At 36.9% G+C, this 21,684-nt stretch overlaps 1 protein-coding gene across 9 annotated transcripts in view; it reads left to right on the top strand.

Moving 5' to 3' along the window:
* The window catches only part of ATXN2 (ataxin 2), a 47,441-nt gene that overhangs the window by 7,889 nt on the left and 17,868 nt on the right, over positions 1–21,684 (top strand). For 3 of the 9 annotated variants that reach the window (XM_085314492.1, XM_085314488.1, XM_085314487.1), the window contains exons 5-17: positions 2,981–3,105; positions 4,357–4,448; positions 7,233–7,430; positions 7,921–8,099; positions 9,605–9,814; positions 11,853–12,035; positions 13,606–13,794; positions 14,498–14,605; positions 15,466–15,536; positions 16,270–16,577; positions 17,064–17,127; positions 18,219–18,371; positions 19,756–19,822. In XM_085314492.1, coding sequence (XP_085170618.1) covers positions 2,981–3,105; positions 4,357–4,448; positions 7,233–7,430; positions 7,921–8,099; positions 9,605–9,814; positions 11,853–12,035; positions 13,606–13,794; positions 14,498–14,605; positions 15,466–15,536; positions 16,270–16,577; positions 17,064–17,127; positions 18,219–18,371; positions 19,756–19,822 — 1,947 coding nt within the window. The remainder of the gene's footprint in view (positions 1–2,980; positions 3,106–4,356; positions 4,449–7,232; positions 7,431–7,920; positions 8,100–9,604; positions 9,815–11,852; positions 12,036–13,605; positions 13,795–14,497; positions 14,606–15,465; positions 15,537–16,269; positions 16,578–17,063; positions 17,128–18,218; positions 18,372–19,755; positions 19,823–21,684) is intronic. The other 6 variants (XM_085314493.1, XM_085314490.1, XM_085314491.1 and 3 more) reach the window with 5 other exon arrangements.

Genomic DNA, 21,684 nt, shown 5'->3' with positions numbered 1-21,684 from the left:
TTTTTATGGAGTTTTTGTCTTGAAGTCATCTCTTAGAAATTAAGGAAGCACCCCTGTGACTTAAAAATTACCATTGTCAGCTACTGTCACCATTCTAATTATTATTTCTGATTTATCTAATCCTATTGCGGAAGATTTTCAGATTTTCCCCTTCAAACCAGTGAAGCAGCTTAGATGCAAATTTTTGTTTGCTGAATGACATAAGCAGTCTCCAAATTGTATTTGTATTAAAATGACTGGTTGGAGAGTTTCAAACACGAAGCATCATATTAGTGGTGTTAGGCACAGAAACAAAGCACCAGCCTGCCAAGCCTATCCAGGTTAAGGCTGGCTTAGCTACTGAGTATTGATGAGGTAAACGTAGAGTTTCCAAATAAAGTGTCTGTTTTTTACCTTCCTGTTGAATGTGTTCTCTTGCTGCTACTTATCTGTGGATTGAGGTAGCACTTTGTTACTATGTAGTTTCAAGTTATATTTAAAGATATTTCCTGCTTTAAAAGTGTATTTAATTAAAAAGCAGTTTGTGTGAAGAGAAAATTGAGAGATGTTTTCTTTCAAACTGGTGTACCTTACAAATCTGTAGGCTAGTTGGAGGATTTTTATGAAGCAGAACTGGGGAAATAATGGGTCTGTGAGCAGGTGGGAATATCTCTGAAGTTTTCCTACAGATGTTCTCTTTAAGGTGGGAGATGTATAATCAGTTTGAGAATGACAGTTTCAAAGAAACACTTTATATGGCTGAATTCAGACAAAGCTAATGTGAAATATCCACCTGTATTTATATCTGATATCTTCCAATTTTTTCTCTTTCCATATCTGTTGTAGTTCCTTCAGAAACAGGTAACTTTTTTGGCAGTCACTCTGTCTCTGCATCTTGCCTTTCATAATGCTTTTGTTACCATAATATATAATGGAAACTTAATATCTTTGCTCGCACATTTATGGCACTATAAAACTTGCATGCATAACTTCACCAAATCATTTAGAATATCTTGCAGTTAGTTGATGACTTCTGTTCTCACCCTTGATTTTTACCTATTCTGAACAGTTGAAAATGCAACAATTGAAACATTGCATCAGCACTAATAGGTAGTACAATGCTATAATGACTCTATTTCAGAACAGTTTACAAATAATCTTAGAGTATGCCTGGTAAAGGCAATGGATTTAGTGACAAGCTAAAATATCTCATTTGAAAGTTTTAATCTTCAACTGAGTAGGTATTATCACAGCTTTCATTGGCAGACAATGCAATGACATCTCTCAAGGTGATTGATGCAGGTTTTTGCAATTTCACATGAGCCTTAACAGTGATGTGCCTCATCAGGTGTCTTTCTTTCATTTGCYTTTCTTTTCTTATTTTACTGATTCTTTTGTATTTGAAATGAATGTTTAGCTAATAAACTTCTCTTCTGTCTCATACATTTCTATAATGTTTTGTTTCATATGTGCTAATTAACAATGCTTAATTGCTTACTCATAGTCGCTTTAGTCTCATAGTCTCATACTCTATGTGTATGAGTTGAGCAAGCATTTCATGAGATAGTGCTGAATGTTTTTAGCCAGACTAAACACAGTTAACCATTACGACAGATCATACCAAGATATGTGCAGAACTTGACTGTGAAATTGGGTAAAGCAGGAATAATAGGTTATGTTGACAATCTCTCTTTAAAAAAAAATCTTCAGTGATTGTTTAAAACTTAACAGTAGTGGCCAACAAATCACTTTGTTGTGAATTCTTTTTATGATGGCTTCAAAGTTCATTTGTCTTCAATAAGATTTCGGATCTTGCCAAAATTTAATTTAAACCACATTTTTCCATACCTGGCACTGCCTGGTGCTTTGATATCATCTTTTCTAAAGATCTGAAATGTTTGTTCCTTATTTTATCTATAGAATGACAATGAGAAGTTCTAGACTGAAAGCACACTAACAAGCTTTTTTTTATTCTTTGTCTTTTGTAAAGTTCCCTGTGTTCAGTAATTTAAGAATTTGCAGGCAGCTATAAGATTTGGTTGCTTACAAATGTACAAGCTTGGCTTCCTTGATGAATGGCTTTGTACATTTTTTTAAAAGTACTTTCATATCCTAGTATTATTCCTTTAGTTATTTTCTTAGTCTGGTTTGAATGAACATGAACAAGTATAAAAATARAAGTTCATGATCCTTTTTATTTTTTTATTAAAATTGTATAATTTGTATACAATCCCTGTTGCTTAGTGCACCTGGCTAATGGTATATTTATTTTGGTATGTTGTTAAGAACAAGAGGTAGAGTTTCTGAATYTTGCTGTGAGATATGGGTAAGCTGCTAGTTGAAAAAGCTCTTTCAGGAAAAAAGATCTTTTCTGTTCATGTCACAATGAATGGATGCACCAAGCTACTAGATGATTCAGAGTTACATTATGAAGGGTGTAAAAGTGTTTGGATATGCATGCGGTATCTTGAGGAGTTGGAAATAGAAGAAACACWTATCTGAAGGGAAGGTTGCATTCCACGCATTTTGGAATGCAATCAGTTTACATTGATGCTTTTTTTGCTATGTGCATAATGCATTAGTGTACAGTTATGTAGGCTGTTTGGAAAAGTATATTATTTAAGTGTTGGGTTATATAGAGGAATGGGGATACTCAGGTAGTCTTGTTCTTTATTTAAATAAATGCATGTTGTTTGTGCAAAGTATTCTGAAATTAATAACTACTATTCTCTGCCTTGTGCCTCATACTAAAAGTTGCAAAGAGACCTATAAACAGATATGTTAAAGTTAGTCTGTCCTTCAGTAGTTTTTCCTAAATATGTAGTAGGCTCTTCTTAATGTAATCTAATTGAATGTAGCAGCCAGAAGAGGAAGTGAATGATGTTCATATGCCTGTGATTCAGTTGTATTTGGTTATTCCTCAAATGCACCAGTGTGTACGATGTCTTCCTGTACTTAACCAAATTTGATTTCACCCCCATCCTTCCCTGCTCCATTGTAGATGCTTTTACTGATTCAGCCATCAGTGCTAAAGTAAATGGTGAACACAAAGAAAAGGATCTTGAACCATGGGATGGAGGAGAGACCACGGCTACTGAGGAGCTTGAGGCATTAGAGACAGATGTTGTAAGTAAAGCTTTTTTTGTTTATCATCTAAGACAGTCTGTAAAAAACAAGCTGTTTATCTGGACATGCCTTGCAGTATTCATTAATTTTAATCTGGTAAYGACCAAAATTGCTCACTTACATTGTATGGGTGTATGTTCAAACTTTGCTAGCAGCTGCTGCAGTACTTTTTCTCAATTTGAATAATAATAGCTGGATTTCAAATGCCACTTTCTGGCAAATATTGACAGGTGGCAGCTGCTATGGTAAGGGACGTGTTTGACTCAAGGACTGGCTGAAAGAGAAGCTTTTATTAAGGACTCCAAATTCAAAACTACACTGAAGTGATTTATGTTTAATCGGAGCATCCCTGTCTGACAACTGTTGCATCAGAAATTATGGTGAAATTGTGCTTAGCTAACTGTCTCTGAGCTGAGATAAAGGAAATTGATGGAAGTCTGACCCATGACTTAATAAGCACAGACACAATCTCAGATTCTGAATTGTTTGATAGAGAGTGTATTCTCAAATGAAGTTTCTCTGTATATCATAGGAATCAGATTTTACTCAACCATGCATTCTTTTTAGTAAGGCATTCAGACTGCAGTATGTAAAGGAAAGAAGATAACATTACTGATTAGAGAAGAATCTAGTAGTGTTACCGTGGAAAATATTAACTTTGTCTGGGTAGAACAGTTATCCTGTCAATTTTAGTGTACATATTGTACAGCTCAGATTTATTAGAATGCTTAATACCATCAGTGCTTTCGTAAAACATTCAAAACATTTATCGTTTGTGAAGGTTAAATGCTTGAGTGCTGTAATAGCAATTTTACTAAAGTGGGGAAGCTGTGCAGATCAACAGGGACCTTCTGCCTGTGGTGTGCATCTCTTAGGTAATTATATTAGTAGTGCATTTGAAAACAAACAGCCACTGGTTGCCACAGTGAGGCACACTTGTAATGTTCAGAAGTGTCAATGATTTTGGAAAGGAATTCATGTATGTGTTTCTTGTTAGCCAGTAATCTAGTATAGAGGGGGCATGGTACTTGTTCAAAAAAACAAAAACCTCAAACCATTGGCTTTTGATGGCAAAATTTGTGCACCTGATAGGTGAAGATCCCTGAAATAAAACTGTGGCTTTATTAACTTCGTTATATGGACAGTAGGCCCAGGAGAAATGGCAAAAGGTTTAACTTTGCCATCAGCCCTTAATTTTAAGGGAATGTGTTTCCAGTGTCATTTTGAAAAACAAGCATCGTTTTCTTCTAGTCTAATGGATGGGATCCCAATGACATGTTTCGTTACAATGAAGAAAATTATGGTGTAGTATCAACTTATGACAGCAGTTTATCTTCTTATACGTAAGTTCCAAAATATTTTGTTATTAGACTTGTGTTTAATGTTCTCCCTGGTTTGATTTAAATTTTATATTCTGAAGATAGTTTTATATACTTTCTGAGGTTGTAGAATCAAGTCACTGAAAAAACAATGGATGAAGTGGTGCTTAAGAAACCTTGCCAACTTTCTGTTAATAGTTAGATGTGGTATATCACTGTATATTCCCTTAAATGGGCACAGTTCATTCCCATTGCAACAGGCATTCAGTAATGCCTATTTCTTACAAAGCTTTTGTGAATAAGGTGGAAAATAACAAATTTTAAAACTGTAGTCTATTTTAGATAGCTACTGTACTCATAGTTTGTATTTAACCAGTCAGAACAATTTAACTAAATCCTAATTTTGCTGAGATAATTGATTTTTGTATACATTGGAAACTTGAAATGTTGCTGATATTTTAAGTCTTGTGTGCTGAGGATAACTTGTTTAGCAGACTTGTCCAATTGTAAAGTTATAGTTACAGTACGCTAATACTTTGAAAATAGAAGTATAAAGCCTCCTCTGGATGCTTTGGTAGCATGGACCCGTTCCCAGTAGTCGCCAGCTATAATGTTAACTGCAACTGCATAAACAAATCAATTGCAGATGTTGCACAGCCATCATGAAGTGTCTTTAATCTTTTCCCACTCTTTTCATCCCCAAGGCATAAACCTATTTTTGAATGTCCAGGAATTGCAGTGAACATACTGATTTTTATGTAGAATTGGAGCATATATCTTCAGCTCTCTGATCCAATAATTTTTATTTTTACTTTTTGTTAAAATAGATCTCTAACGTGGTGATAATCAAAGTTTCTTAATTGGCTTATAAATGAATCCTGTGGAAGCTGTTCTTTAGAATACGTTGCTGATCTAAGTCTCTTTGCTTTCGAACTTTAATCTATTTCCATTAACATCCATAAAGCAGAAAGATGGAAGATTAAAACATGAAGATGACTTTAAATCTTTAGAAAGACAAATTCCATTGTTTCCAGTCAAGCAACTTGCTTTACATTGTTGTCTACTAAATTGGGAAACTCCACACTCTACCTCTAAGTACATGATAAGCAGATAGCTAAAGGCTTACTCATGTAATTGAAGGATGGTAAAGGATTTGGTTGGCTGCTTTCTGTTTCTAAAGTTAAATATGAGCAGGTATTGTTTATAAAACTGTGTAAAGGTATAAGTTTGTATTCTAGCAAGTGTATCACAGTAGTGTGCTGGTGAGCTATTGTACATGCTTCTAGTATAGCCAGGGTTAAAACAATGTCATCTTGCCCATTGCCTTTGTTTCATCTTTAATGGCCATTTTTCTGTTAAAAAAGTAAAAAACATTATTTTGACTGTTTAAGTCTCCCTCAGTGCTGCTGCAGACATCACTTTCTGTTTTTTTGTTTGTTTGTTTGTTTGTTTTTTTGGTTTTGTTTTGTTTTCTTCAATCATTAGATAAATGAGGAAGTATTGGGTGTTTTGCTTTGTGTGCATGTCTAATATAGTTTAAGTGACTACAAGTTTGTATGCATGCTGTTCATGCCTATCTTACTCATAGCCCAGAGCTTCATCGTGAAGGTCAAGGTTTTTATTTAAAAATTTTGAGTTGGTAAGGCCAATAGACTTACGGAATGGGCAAAATGTATGTGTTTGGGGAAAAGCTTGTGGTCTAGTAGCTGAGAGTGATGGTTTGGAATTTGGCAAACCCAGTTGTTTTCATGGTTCTGCCTCCAGCACTTGAGTCCATATACTGTTCCAAACTTGGCCTGTATTTCTACTCACTTTCTTTGTTCTTTTTTGTATTATCCAAACTATGTGCGACAGTGATTATATAATGCCCAGCATAACATGGTCCAAGCTTCTGCCTCATTTTGTATTTTTGTGTAGTTTATTCTAAAGTAAGGTTGGATGAAGTAACTTTTAAAACTCAATTTGGATCAAAGACAAAGCACAAAGTTGTCTTATAAAAGTTGACGCTTCCATGAAAAATGGAACAGGTACAAAACCAGTGAATGGACAAAGGAAGTACCAGTTAGCGCTTTGAGTATTTCATCACTGCATGTATTGAATTCTTAGTTGGTGGCTTTCTTAAGGGAGCTACGTTTATTTTTTACAATGTAATATTATCTAATATCATACATCACCAGATTAGATGGTTTTGAGGTCCTATAACATGGCAAACAAGGGATAGTGTTTTTATTGCTCTGTTGTGTGGTTTTTAAACTTCTCTGACTTCTGGACCCATGCTTTACTGCATTGCATTCATCTCTTCTGCAGTCACTCATAACAGGAAGAGCTGAAATTCTATGACTGGAATTATCAAAGGATTAAATGTGTAGCTCTTTCAAAAGGAGTGGTGACACTTTTGTCTATTGGGAAATTCTAAATAGCTAAAAAACTTCAAATTTGATCTTTTATGTTAGCTTCCTATCTAAATGATAGACTAATCTTTTGTTATTATTAATGTACTCAATGATGTTGCAAGTTGGAGCCTTAGCACAGCTTTAAGACCTAGGAATTTTGCTAATCTTATGGAAAAACTGCATCCTGACCTCAGCTCCTTTAGGCAGATAAATGGCACTGAATTTGTGTATAATGTTTTATCAGTGTTTCTGGAGTGCTGTGACTTATACTAAAAAGCATAGCCAGTCTTCTGGCTTAAGCGCTTTTTTTTTTTTTTTTTTACTCTGACCTGCTTGCACTATATAATTTTTGTACGTCCTCTGTACTTTGAATGCATTTAGAGAAATTCTTCTTTTCCTTTCCCTTGTCTTTTAGGGTGCCATTAGAAAGAGATAATTCAGAAGAGTTTTTAAAACGGGAAGCCAGAGCAACTCAATTAGCAGAGGAAATTGAATCAAGTGCTCAATACAAAGCTCGAGTTGCCTTGGAAAATGATGAAAGGACAGAAGAAGAAAAATATACTGCTGTTCAGAGAAATGCTGGTGAACGAGAAGGACATGGTGTGAACACTAGGTACTTGCATGCACTATGAATAGTATTTCTATTTAAGTGCTGTACATAGTTTGTAACAGTAGTAACTTCTTCACTGAAGCCATGCTTTTTCAGCAGAGTTGATGAGGTTTGGAGCCCTGTACTAACAATTGTGTGCTATCTCTGGCAGTCACGCTAGTTTGTGCACCCCTGGCCCTATGTTGTCTTTGTAGTGACACAGACTGCTGCATTCTGAAGTTTCGTTGTGGTAGATTCGTACAGAATTATGGGAAAGGACAGTGAATTTCAAGTGTTAGTACTAAATCATTCACTGACTGCGGGCTCAAAGAAAGCATAGTGTGAGTTCAGTGTCAGAAGGCAATTTTAATAAATGAGGCTAGCATTTGATTGTGTTTTGAATTTTCTCTTAACTTGATTTAAGAAGGATAAGTATCATCAGAGCACTTGAACAGGTGCTTCTCATTATCTCTCACTTCTGCCCTATAACTGATAGAAACTTGCTGTATTCCAGGGAAAATAAATACRTTCCACCTGGACAGAGAAATAGAGATGTCCTGTCCTGGGGAAGTGGAAGACAAAACTCACCGAGGATGAGCCAGTCTGGATCAGGCCCACCAATTTCGAGATCTGGATCCCATGCTTCAGATTTCAGTTCTAATTCTGGAGCAGATCAAAGAGTAGTTAACGGAGGCAAGTATCTTAAGTCTAAATCAATGTGCCTTATACAAGTGCAGTCATTTATCTAATTGTTGAAACTGCCTATGATGCTTCATGATCAGTATTTTATAAGCTAGATTAGCATTCATCATTTAACACAAGTGGTTTTCATTTGAATTTAACTTATAACGAAAAATTTGTTTGACTGCATTGTGTGTAGCTTCATATCCAGAGATGTCACTTGTTTTTCTTCTAAAAAAAATCCCTTCCTTAAATAATGTGGTATACRGTTCTAAAGATTAAAAAATTATTTTTATGTACTATTATTACTAAGCTTTGTGTTAAATAGTAGCAACACTGACATCTAGTGAAGGRGAGGTGATAGCTGTGTTGGAGGAAGTGTCACTCTTCCTCTTTGGTGCCTGTATCAATTCTGTTTCCTATCTTAAAAAATAAAATAAGGCAGATGACCAACTTTACTGTGACATGAGGGGAAGGTCACTGATGGGGAAAGTAAGGGACATGTTATGTGGAAAAGGAATCAAAAACCTTCTCTCCAAATAGCTGTTTAAGAAATTTCTGCTCTACACATGGGTAATATTTATGAATGGACATACTAGGTACTGTATAGTGGGCATCGGTGATTCATAAACAAATACTGGTTTTTGAGATAGATTTCAGCAGTAGTCTACGCCTGAGGCATTATTTTTATAAGGTAGAAGTATTATTGAGAATGGTGTGTATAAATAAAAATGTATAATATTCAAGTGCCTCTGTAGAGAGGAAGTCTGAGGAATCTCTAAAGGTGAGTAATATTTTTGTTTTAAATAAAGTGTCAGCTGCATAAAAAAGATATGACTGAGTCTTGCCCAAACACTACTGACTTTGAAATCTGTTCATAGAGTTTGTGGTTGCAGTCATTCTATTACTTTGCTGAATGAACATCACATACTTGAATTCACAAGCCATTTTGAATATTTTAAGTTCTYGGTTTCAGAAACAATGAACCCCATATGTGCTATATTAAAGTTCTTCATTAATACTTCAGATAATTGATAAAGGCATTAATGTCAGGTTCAGACACTGAACACCGCTGTTTTTTGTAAAGATGCAGTTCCTAGAATTGATATTGCTCATCATTTGGTTTGAAAGTAGTAGCTGGTATAGTCAATACTCTGTGAACCACTGTATGAGATCCTTTGATAGCTATTTATGGACCTTGTCAAGAGTGATGTGTACTGTAGAATATATATGATAGGCTAACAGATCAAACTTTACTGTCTATTCCTTAGTAGTATTTGTAGATCCTAGTTAACCCTTTGGGGAGTTTATGATATTCAGATGTTAAATTTTGGCCAGTCCTGAAGTAGAAAAAGTAACCCTACAGAACCTATTTTATTGGTTGCAGAAATCTGTCCCCAAAGGGTTAAACATGAAAAATCATTTTGTCATATTTTACTTTTTTTTTTCTGTTGACTTTTTTCCCCATAATTTTTCTTTAGTTTTTATACTTTCCTTCATATCATTTGTTCTGTCAGGTGTTCCCTGGCCATCGCCTTGCCCATCTCCTTCCTCTCGCCCACCTTCTCGCTACCAGTCAGGTCCCAACTCTCTTCCACCTCGGGCAGCCACCCCTACACGGCCGCCCTCCAGGCCCCCCTCGCGGCCCTCCAGGCCCCCGTCTCACCCCTCTGCTCATGGTTCTCCAGCTCCTGTCTCTACTATGCCTAAACGCATGTCTTCAGAAGGTACAATACCACGATTTGTTCATGTTTTTGTTTGTCTTTGTTTAACTCCTTTGTGAGTTTAATTACAAAATTGTTTTTCCTCTTCATTACTTAACCTATAATTTGTGTTTAACTTTAGTTTATCAGACTATTTCTATTAACCTTTTTATTTGAAGAACTTTACAAAAACAAAATAAAGCTGTGAAATTTCCCAAGTTGGTATGAAATAAACTCAGCTTTGTAAACGCTGCTCAGTGTCTTAACAAACAGCAACACACACAACCTGATAATAGAAGGCATTTTTAGGAATATTGTTTCATATAAAGTCTCATTTTAAAAAAAATACAATTCAACACACAGCAGTTTCAAATTTAGTGAAATCATTTAATTGCCTTTTGTAAAACAGTGTATTCAGAGAAGTGCTCTGTGGAATAGGATAGAGTAAGTTGCTTTCAAGGTGAACTTGTAGAAAACTTTAGATCTAAAGTTTACTCAGCTTTCTAGTAGTCAGTTATTTATTTGCAGAGGAAAGTTACCAGGGTGTCTTGGGTAACTATACGCAGAAGTATCTAAACTAAGTTTATCTGTACTCTGAGGACAGTGAGGAAGCCTCCTCCGGCCCCCTTTTCCCTCCATTCAAAAACTAGCCTGCACAGCAAGCCTGGGGAAATGCAAACTGGCTATCCTAAGCTAACCGGAAACTTGCAGTCTGTTTGCTATAGCTGGCTCCGTTGGAGCAACAGGAGTGATAAGTCATCCTGCTAATTGAATAAGTAGCACTATTCTGCAGCTTGCCTGATAAATGCTTTATCAATATTTATCTGATGCTCTGCAACCAGAAAGTGGACAGCAGTGGATGTGTCTGTATGATGCGATACTGAGAATCTGCATGCAAATTCTTTTATTTTTTAACAGTTGTGATTCATTTGTCAGGCCTACAATGAACTGTTGCTTACTGCAGTTTGTAACTTCTATTACAAGAATGGGATTGCTGGAAAGTGTGCAGTCTTTACAATGTTTGCCTGTATATAATTTAGGTTGAAGTGTACTTTAGATTCGTAGTTAAAATAGAGGCGGACATTTAAAGACTTATACACCTAGAAGAGGTACTTGATATTTCTTATCTGAAACTGGAAGATCTCTACCTGCATTTTTCTCTATTACTGATCTGCTTTAAAAATGGAGAACTATAATCAGCCAGATTGTCCATTGTCATGCACAGTTTTTCTGTTTGAAGTATCAGTGCTTTAGTGTGAACTTGCATTAAAGAAAATGTTTATTAGGGTGTAGTAACTATTGCTGCTCAGATTTGAGTATAACTGTTCTGTGGCAGATATATAAACTGTTCAGAGTTACTGTATTCACTTTATGGCTTTAGCTCCTGCAGTTAAATATGCATGACTTGAACCTTGGGATAGCAATGACTTCTTAAGTGGCAATTTTGTTGACCTGTAAATGAATTATAACCTGGTGCAAACTGCCCAATTTAGCCTAAGTGCAGAGTGCTCTACTGAAATTCCCCAAGAGCATTGGTCAGCCAGTGGTGACTACTCTGTAAATAAATGCTTCGTTTCATTAACCACCTCCCAAAGTGAGGGAAAACTTTTTTTTTTTTTTTTTTTTTTTTTTCCCTTGCAAATGTTTGATAGCCCAGAACTATGTTGATGACAGAGACCTAGTGCTCATCCAGAGGGAACTAGGCCACTAACTTTTTTGGCTTGTCTTGCAGTAAATAATACTGAATGCTTGTATTCAAATATTTTAAATCCAGGACTTGTTTCAATTCTGATACAGCATCTAAATATCAGTGAATATGAGCTTTTGTAGCAAGGYGAAGAGTATGTTGATAGTCTGACTGGACCAAGGGCTTGGCCTTTTTAGTCTTACAGATCCCTGATTCTAGTCAATGTCAGTGTAATTTGTTTGACTGTATTACTGCATTATTGAGAGTTACTACAACTGAAGATTAAACCCATTTCTAAAAATAGATAGTATGTTCAGATACACTAGGTGATGGATGTTAAGTATTTATTGTGTGGGGTTGTCTTCTTTTTCTCAGGGCCTCCACGGATGTCTCCTAAGGCACAACGGCACCCTCGAGGTCACAGAGTCTCTACTGGTAGGGGTACAATTTCAAGTGGCTTAGAATTTGTATCTCATAATGCACCAGGGGAAGCATCTACTACTACAGTGGCACGAGGCAGCCCTTCAGGTGGGACGTGGTCATCAGTTGTCAGTGGGGGTAGGTAAAGCTTGGCTTATTGCAGATGGCTTGCCAGGGGTATTTTAGAGTGTTAATGCTAAGCAGAATACTGCKTTTTTAGATAAGTCAGGCTCTGAGTAAACACTAGTCTTCTAGCTTAGCTTGCTTAGATGAAGTGGGAGAAAGGTGTTACCAGCTGGTTTAGTAAAATGATTGGCTAGTCAGTCCTTAGAAGTGCAGTATGGTCTTAACTGCAGAGGAGTTAAGTCAGTTTTGCTGAATGAGAAGAAAGGAAGGGAAAAAGAGGGAATTAGTTAATGAAGGAATTTTAAGGACTGTTATTGAAGGAGACAAGAAAAGTTATACACATTCCATTACATCACTGAGTTTGGATAATGGCTGTATAACTGAGTTGATGTGATTTGCAAGTTAAAGAGGTATTTGGATAGAGGAAGGTTGGAGTTAAAAGATGAAATAATATTTCAGTTAAGGTGGATGTATTTTTCCTTTAAAAATGATCCAGGTTTTAAGTGGTGGTTTTCTTTGTCATGAGTTAGTACTGTAGTAGCAGATGTACTCAGTCTCTTTTTTCTTTTTTTWTTTCCTTTTTTMAATCAGTTATCATCTTTTTAGTATTTACCTTTTAAATTTAACGCTTAGTCTTGTAACATTTGCGCTGGTCTTGAGCTTTTGTAGTTGGGACCGTGTTATAGTGAGTTGTCAGCACTAGGGTGCTTTCTTGAATCAGTCGGCTATAGTGTGGAGTTTTATACTAGTGTCCTAGGAATTCCAGGAAAGTGTTTAATGGGAATGCATTTTTAAGAAAGAARGTATGAATTATTGCCAGTCTAATGCATAGACAATCCCCCTAGACCTGTTGCCTTGTGGGAAAGATTTAAGCTCTTCTGTTTTGGCATTTGATCTGATTCATATTCCCTTCACACCCTCACTTTAGGTATTATTAACATGCAAATAGGACTGTTAAACAACTTACCTCTCTTTCTTCTTGCTCACTTGAAGTTTATGTATGATGTAAAGCAACTAAACTAGCCACAGTGGGATGAGCAGGAAGCAGGAGGTACAACTCATTCTTTAAACAGTATACAGCTTTTGTTGCTTTAACACAGGGGAAAAATATATAGCAAATAATACTCTTTCAATTTGATACTTTTTTTTTTTTTTTGGCTAGTTGGTATCCCTCTGAAAGAGGACTATGTAAAATGGATGTGCTCTTTAGTCTGTTTAAAAATGTTCTGTATATGTTTGTATTGAGATTGACCACCTTTTCTGTTCTGCCTGAAGCTGTGTTAATGTGAGCTTTTATAGTTGTGCCTTGGGGGCCAGGGAGCATACTGCAGTTTCACTGTGGGACAACAGGGCAGTGAATGTGTTAGGGGATAATCTGCAGGAAAATCGTACCACTTATCTGAAATGCTGCATTGTAAAGAGCTAGGAGACATACCTGAAAGGTAAACAGGTTTTCAATTATAATTTAATGTTGCATTGAGTATTTTAAAGCATGTATTTTTAGCCTCATTTTGAAAATAAGCAAACTGCTGAGCAAATGAGGAAACTTGTCCTATAGCTATTTTTTCCTGTTTGTTTCTAGTTCCAAGATTATCCCCTAAAACACACAGGCCTAGGTCTCCAAGGCAGAGCAGCAATCCCACGGGACCAGCTCTGCCTTCTCCTCAACCTGGTACTATTCCTACTGAATCTGTTGCCATGCCTGTTCCAGCTGCCTCTCCCACACCTGCTAGCCCTGCATCCAACAGAGCAGTTACGCCTTCTAGTGAAGGTAAGTCACTCACTAGCGGGCAAATATTCCATATCTCTAATCACTGAAAATGAGGATGTCCATAAATGAAGAAGATGCTGTCTAAATGATGGGAAAGCTGTTGTCTGACACAATATAGCAACTCTAGTCAGTTCCCTTTTCTCATGATGATAGCTATAAGATTTGGAGAAAGGCTTTTTGATAGGCCTGTATTCTTAATTTCTTCTTTCCTTTAAGGTATATGGGCTTACAGGTGTTGGACTTAACTCAGCCAGAAATTTTTTTTTTCAAACTGATTCTCTGGCTGTTTTCTAATTAGAAGGAATCTAGGCCACTGCTCTCAAAGAATATTTTGAGCATAATGAAAGGAGAAAACCCTTCAAGAGTACCACCATTGAGGTCTAAGAACTCTCAGATGTTTGTAGCACTTTGTTTGAAGAGCTAGCACTATTGAAAATAATTCACTCTTACTTTTTTTTGGCCTAGTTAAGGATCTGTGTGTGACAAGGAAGAACATGTTCTTGTTTTTTTGATATAGTGATCATAGGTGGGGAAGGCGAGATTCCTCTCCTGGCCCAAACTAGGAAGTATACAATTTGGAATGTATGGTTTCTTTTTTGTAAGTTAAATGTGGTTAAATCTCTCTTCTATTCCTATCTCCCCATCTCTTTTTGATCACTTTGAGTTGTGCATAAGAAAATGACTTTGAGAATTTCTTTTCTAGCTAAAGATACTAGGCTTCAGGACCAGAGGCAAAATTCTGCAACTGGAAACAAGGAGAATGTAAAGCCCAGTGAGACTTCTCCTAGTTTTCCTAAACCTGAAAACAAAGGTTTGTATCTAAAGCTTCCATACATACTTGAATAACTTACTGAATTCCAAACACTGATCTGGATATATTTGGAGAAGTTGATATTTTAAAGACAGCTTGGAGGTGACCTGTCTTGGGTGTTCTACAAGAAATATTTGGTCACACACTTGTGAAGTGACAGGTTTACAACTTCAAGTGTTGTTCTTGGCTCACTTCATCACCATAAAATGTGGAGATGCTTATGTGGATGGTGCAATTCCTTCCCCCAAGCTAGTGGATTTTTTAAAAAWTTGTTATTATTATTAATACTTTTAATTAAAGCTCTCCTTGGACTGGATGGGTGTTTCCTTTCAGGAACTTTGCTCATAGTGCGTCAGAGCTTTGTGGTCAGCATAGTTTTTTATAACACAGTTTCTTGCTATTATCTCATAAATTTGACTTTCTCTGCAGCCATGCTTATTCATTCAGTTCTCAAAATAAAATCTTTTCATGTTGTTGATTTTGATCAGTGTTTTAACTTAAATTTCTGTGTCCTGAAATGCTGGCATAAGCAGTTATATTTTGAAGTTTTTTATTGCATGCTGCTCTGCGCTCAGAGGAGATGAGATGTAGTCCCTACACCTAAAGACATCTGTCTTAGTATGATATGTTAGCACTACATGTGCATCGAATACTTCTGGAATACCATGTTTTTACAGAGTACTTATGTGTGCTCATATGTATAGTTTGTAGAAGTATACCCAGTTACAGATAAAATGATGCAGATGTATTTCATTTTTAAATATGCAAGCACTATCTTTTAGATTAAGCTTAGAAATGTAGGATTGTATACATAGCTTGTGCTAGAAATGCTTGGACAATGCTGGTCTTATGTTTGGCAGGTGTATCTCCAGTTGTTTCAGAACATAGAAAACAGATTGATGATTTAAAGAAATTTAAGAATGACTTTAGGGTAAGTGTCTCTGTATGTTGACTTAAGGATATCATAATTCTCATGTGCATCCAAATTATTTTAATGAATTAAATACACTGTATGTCTAACAGGAAAACAGATCTTTAAAACTTGTGATTAATTTATGAAAATAGTCATAAGGATTCCTAGTAGATATTATAGAATCAGTGCTGATTCTTCTTAGTACAGTTGCCTAATACCTGTGTATGTACATGTTGACTTAGATACTGTACACTGAAAACACTAGTTGAAATCTACTTGGTAATTAGGTATAAATGATTATCACATTTGTACTCCATATGGAAGAGCTGTTTCAAAGTTAAATAAAGAGTTTGGCTGAAGAAAAATTAGAGATGAATATCAGCTGTTCCATAATATATCTCCTGGTTAAAGTGGTCTTTTAAATTGAGTTAAATTCTCAAGTGTTACTGTTAAATCACCTGGGATGAGTCCAGGGGGGGTTCTTAAGTTTTGCTGTCACTATCTAATCAATGTGTAGATCAAGGGAGTCTATGAATGGTTGATTTCACAGTGTTGGCTTGAAAGGTTGTCAGAGTTCAGAGATTTGATTACTAAAAATGAAAGTGTGCATTTTAAATGGTCATTTCTGGGTGATTAAGGCCTATAGGACTGTATTTTACTCTGTGTATGTGATGACGTTAGACTGTGTCTCCAATTTGTGTATAGCAATTTTCTGAAAATAGACCTTGGTGGTTTGTTTTGTTTGTTTCAGTTACAGTCGAGTTCCTCTTCAGATGCAGTAGATCAGCTGCTAAACAAAACTCGAGAAGGTGAAAAATCAAGAGAAGTGGTTAAAGAAAAGACAGAATCAACCCCTAAAGAATCTATCATAGAAACTGGCAGTAATACTAACTCTAACAGTGGCAGTAGTAAACCTAATAGTCCAAGTATTTCTCCATCAATAAGTAATAGTTCTGAGCAAAAGAGAGGGCCAGAGGTAACTTCACAAGGTGTACAGACATCTGGGCCTGGAAGTAAACAAGATAAAGAGGATAAAGAGGAGAAGAAAGATACTTCTGAGTGAGTAATCATGCCTTTAAGAATAAGCAAATCTGTTATTGGCATTTAGTTATTTGTAGAACACAGTATTACAAATTTGTAAAATCATAAATGTTTATATGATTGATATATTCTCAGTTACACAGCACGAGCAATAGATGAAGTGACTGTGCTAAACATCATCTAATGAGTCAGCAGCAGAGCTGCATATAGAACTCTGGTCCTCTTGATGCCTAATCCTTATCTAAAGGCTTATTTAAATGTTACCCTGTCTCATACGAGCTGCAGTATCAACAGCTGGAAAACTTATGGATAAGTATGGTAAGAGTACTGTCAGGAAGAGTAGCTTTTTGTATGCTGTGTCATCTGAGTTCTAAAAAATCTGACTCATAGATGAAAATTAGGTATTTCATCCTTTTAAATTTCTAATTGTTAGTGTATTCTGCCAATAGGCTTGTAAAGAAATAATGCTGAATATCTTTTTRTTTTGTTTTGTTTTTTGTTTAGGCAAGTTAGAAAATCAACACTTAATCCTAATGCAAAAGAGTTCAACCCTCGATCTTTTGCTCAAGTAAGTTACTTATTTGATACTGTTTAACATTGTTTTTAGAGATGTACGCATACGGCTTTCCTTTATGGGTGTCTAATCCAAGTTTACAGGAATATTGAGTAGATATCCCACTAGTTAGTGTTAAATATGTGACTAGTCCTCTTTGATTTAACAGTTATTAGGGTTGTAACTTATTGGTTATTAGGGTCCTTAAGGATAGCACTTTATCTGGTGATCCAGCCTGAGAAGATTTGATAGGCTTTCTTGAGAGAGAGGGAGAGACAACTACCTGATATAAATGCAAAGAGTGGTTTTGGTAGAAATCCTCTCCTCTTCCTTTGTCAACCTTTACTCACATCTTCTACTGTAGTTTCTCTTACTTGCCTAGAGTGACACTGACATTTTCAGAACTGCAGTAATAGCTACCAGCCCTTTCAGGAAATGTTCGAGATGTGTGGGGGTTTTTTGTTTTGTTTTGTTTTAATCATAATTATCTTTGGGTTATGCCAAGGGAGGCACAAAACATCTGGGATGCACTTTGCAAATGTATGGTTTGCTTCTGTTTCTAAAACCCTTCTCATGGCTGAGCGTAACACTGAATAATGCAAACATTTCTGACTTGGAGTCAGAAAACACTAATTCTAATGCAGATATTCCTTGTCTTAAAATCCAAATGAAAGGAACAAGGCAGTCAAGTTTAACTTCACTGTGAAGCAGTGTAGGGTAAAAATGACATCTTTAGTGAGCTCTAGAGTTTAAAATTACTGTCTTAAAGCAGTAAATTGATGGGATGAGGGGAGGTCTTTTGTCATGTCCTGATTTCACCAGCGTGATAGCCTCTCTTCCTGCCACGTTCCTCATGGAGAGTGCAACTGCTAAATCAGGGATACTTAAGGTACTTGCATCAAAGCCTAATTTTAATCGTGTTTAGAAATCAGGCAAGGCAGTACCTTCAGCAGAGCTATAGAGAACATTGAGCTCCCTGGCCAGGTTTAGACACAGGCAAATGTTGGGGTGGGGAGGAGGGCGGGAGGGGTGCTAGGGGCGGGAGGAAGGTATTTGGGATGTAATCGAGCTAAGCCCACATATGCGTTGCTGAACTCTGTTCATAGCCGAAGCCTTCTACCACACCAACCTCACCTCGTCCACAAGCTCAACCTAGCCCCTCCATGGTGGGTCATCAGCAGCCAACTCCAGTGTACACTCAACCTGTCTGTTTTGCACCAAATATGATGTACCCGGTTCCAGTGAGTCCAGGCGTGCAGGTAAAGGACAGAATGTAATATAAACTTGTTTATGCTTTTCAGGTGATTGTTAGTGAGTCAAGGAGACTTAGGAGACCTAAGTTAAAACAATGAACAAGTACAGTTTATATTGCTGTTGTAAAAAATGGCATGATTACATTGTTGTTAAGTTCTAGTTATATAAATACTAACTCTTCCCAGTGGTCTCTCAATCTAGATGTTATAAGAATTTAAACACTTGTAAAATCTAGCAGCTCTTCTCACATTTGTTGTTAATCTGTGCAGGCTTCCTCCCCAGTCTTCAAAGCATAGTCTTACTCTCAAAGTTCTGAGCAGCTGTTCTTCTGTCCTTAGCTTCTGGCTGTGTCCCACTAACTTCTGGTTGTTGTAGGGATTACTAGGATTTTAAATCTAACTCTATTATAAAGCTGTCTGGCTTAACATATTGCTTGGAGTGGCATACCAAGCCTTTACTTGAGAAAGGCTGCAAATCATATAGTCCTAGTCACTTGTATATGCGGACATAATCGCAGTAATGCAAGAAAATATCATAGGTTAGGCAGTTGTCACTAAACCGTATTTAAAATCTGGGAAGTTTTGTTTTTTCTCGTCTTGGAGAAAATTGTTACTGGTGATTAAAAAGATGTGGCAAATAATACTACCTATGGGATAGACTGTTTTGCTGGGGAGAGTGGAATAAAACCTGTGCTAACCTTGCTCTCATAGTGTGTTAATTAGCACCTTTTGGACGCACTGGGTTATTTCTTGAGTAATTTAATTGTCAGCTTGAAAAAGGCTACAAGAATTCCTCCTATTAGAATTGAAGGAGTCTGCAAGATACTGGTGTGAAACTTGTTATAGTAAACATTACAATAAATAGCCAGCAAACATCTGCAAATTGTAGTTTCCTAATTTTAAAATAGATATGCCAGAACGTTATTGGCTTGGTTTAGCAACAATGAATTTTTCTGGCAGTGTATATGACATTGGTGAAGAGCTCAACTGTTAAATATTTTAGTACAAAGCATTACCTTTGAATAAATTGCCTAAAAAGTTGTGGTGATCTTTAAGTTAGCTTTTTCCTGTTTCTTTCTCTGAATCTTTCAACACAGTTTGAAAATTAGGATATGGTACTTCTTACTGAGATTAATTTCATAACGGAAGCTTTCATAGTAGAGCACTCTAATTATCATATCTGTAATGTTCGTCATCTAATTATGGCCATAAAGTTGCAGGAAGAAATAACCACCTCTTATATCATTAGAGACTATCTATTCTTTTATTTTTTTAATTTTATTTCTAGGCTCAAGTTAGAATATACTAAAACAGAATTCTCTCCCCTGCACACTTTTTTTTTTTTTTTTTTTAAGGAATATCATAGCTTCAATTTCTCTTCTTGTTTCAGCCTTTGTATCCTATTCCCATGACGCCCATGCCAGTGAACCAAGCCAAGACATATAGAGCAGGTAAAGGTGAGAATAATACTGCCTGTTTGGTTCTTAGTCTGCATGCAGCATGAATAAAATAAAAATGCTTGTATGTTGCCTATTGCATGTTAATTTGTTTTCAAATGATATTTTAAATATTATTTTAGTAAAAGAAAGCAAATTGAAATATTAAGGTGTTTCTAGATTGGCTAATTCAGTCAAAACATGGTAAGTTTGAGTAACGGAGAGTTATTTGTTTTGGAGTTTGATTTGATAAACTGGAAAGGGTCTCTGTTACTTGAAACATTTGGGTAAGTTGAATGTCTTCTACATTTCCTGAATGCTACAGGTTTGTTTAAAAAGCGTCTTTCTCTACTAGTTTGCAGCAGAGCCCCGAGTGATGCATTAATGGAGTATTTTTGTCAACAAGAACAATTTGTATTTCTTCAGAAAGAGTATTTTACTCTGTTCTGAAAAGGGCTTGTTGCTGGTCCCAGTTCATTCTTTTGCATCCCTTCTGTAACAGTAACTGAATAACTGGACTAACAATACCATATTTTTAATGAGTGGCACCTGTGGCTGTGGAGATGAGAATCCTATACGTGTGTGTGTGTGCTTGTTGATGTGCACTCTCATCTCTTCAGTAAAGCAAAGGAGCAGAAAAATGAYGGTCTTGTTTTTATAGTCATGTTTCAGATAATACTCTAATTCTACACAGTGCACGCTTTCTTGCAATTTTATACAGTGATTTGTGGTGATCAGTTCCAGTCTTGTAGCTCCAGTCACTGGAAGAAATTGATTAAAAGCTGCTGTTTAGAATTAAACAAGTAGCATTTTTGAATGTAGGGAATCATAGAATTGGTAAGGTTGGAAGGGACCTCTGGAGATCCTAGAATCAGTAAGGTTGGAAGGGACTTCTGGAGATCATCTAGTCCAACCTCCCTGCTCAGCAGGGTCACCTAGAGCATGTTAGACAGGGTTGCATCCAGGCGGGCCTTGAAGATCTCCAGAGAAGTAGACTCCACAACCTCTCTAGGCAACGTGTTCCAGWGCTCCGCCACTCTCACGGTGAAGAAATTCCCCCTCGCGTTCAGGTGGAACTTCCTGTGCTTCAATTTCTGCCCATTGCCTCTTGTCATTGCCTCTTGTCTTGTCACATGGGTCAACTGAACAGGGTTTGTCCCCGTCCCCCAGACAGCCTCCCTTCAGGTACTTATACACGTTGATAAGAGCCCCCATCAGGCTTCTCTTCCCCAGGCTGAAGAGGCCCAGCTCTCACAGCCTTTCCCCACAGGGCAGGTGCTCCAGCCCTCTGATCATCTTGGTAGCCCTGTGCTGGACTCTCTCCAGTAGCTCCATGTCTCTCTCGTACTGGGGAGCCCAGAACTGGACACAGTACTCGAGGCCTCCCCAGGGCTGAGTAGAGGGGCAGCGTCACCTCCTTCGACCTGCTGGCAACACAAATCATCTAGTCCAACCCTCAAATGAGTGGCCCATATGGGGATCAAACCCATGACCTTGAACCTGTAATGTATTTCTGTTTTAAAAGTACCCTAACTTTACAGTGGCCTGATTCATGAAGTCTTTTGGTTGATAATATTGATTACATTAATCAAATGTATGTTTTATATACTTCTATTTGCTATGTAAGGCAGGTCTCCTGTTCCGAATTCCCTTTTGGAGTTTCAATATAATTTTCTGCATATCCACGCTGTACGCAGCAGAGCCCTGAAGGAACTACATGTATTTAATTCAGCGCATTTATGCTGTTCAAATTGCTTTCTGTATTTCAACTTTTCCCTCTTTTCCTCTCTCTAAAGGTTCTGTCTGCATTACGCACTGCAGTGGAGTTTACATGTGTTTAGTTACCTTAGCTTCTAGTTGCAGTTTCACTGCAGCAAGGTGGA

Source organism: Rhea americana, unplaced genomic scaffold, assembly GCF_003343005.1.
Source record: "Rhea americana isolate MKP2758 unplaced genomic scaffold, rheAme1 scaffold_405, whole genome shotgun sequence".
Taxonomy (NCBI): Eukaryota; Metazoa; Chordata; class Aves; order Rheiformes; family Rheidae; genus Rhea; species Rhea americana.
Note: the sequence above shows the minus strand (reverse complement) of the source record. Positions and strands in the feature narration are given on the sequence as shown.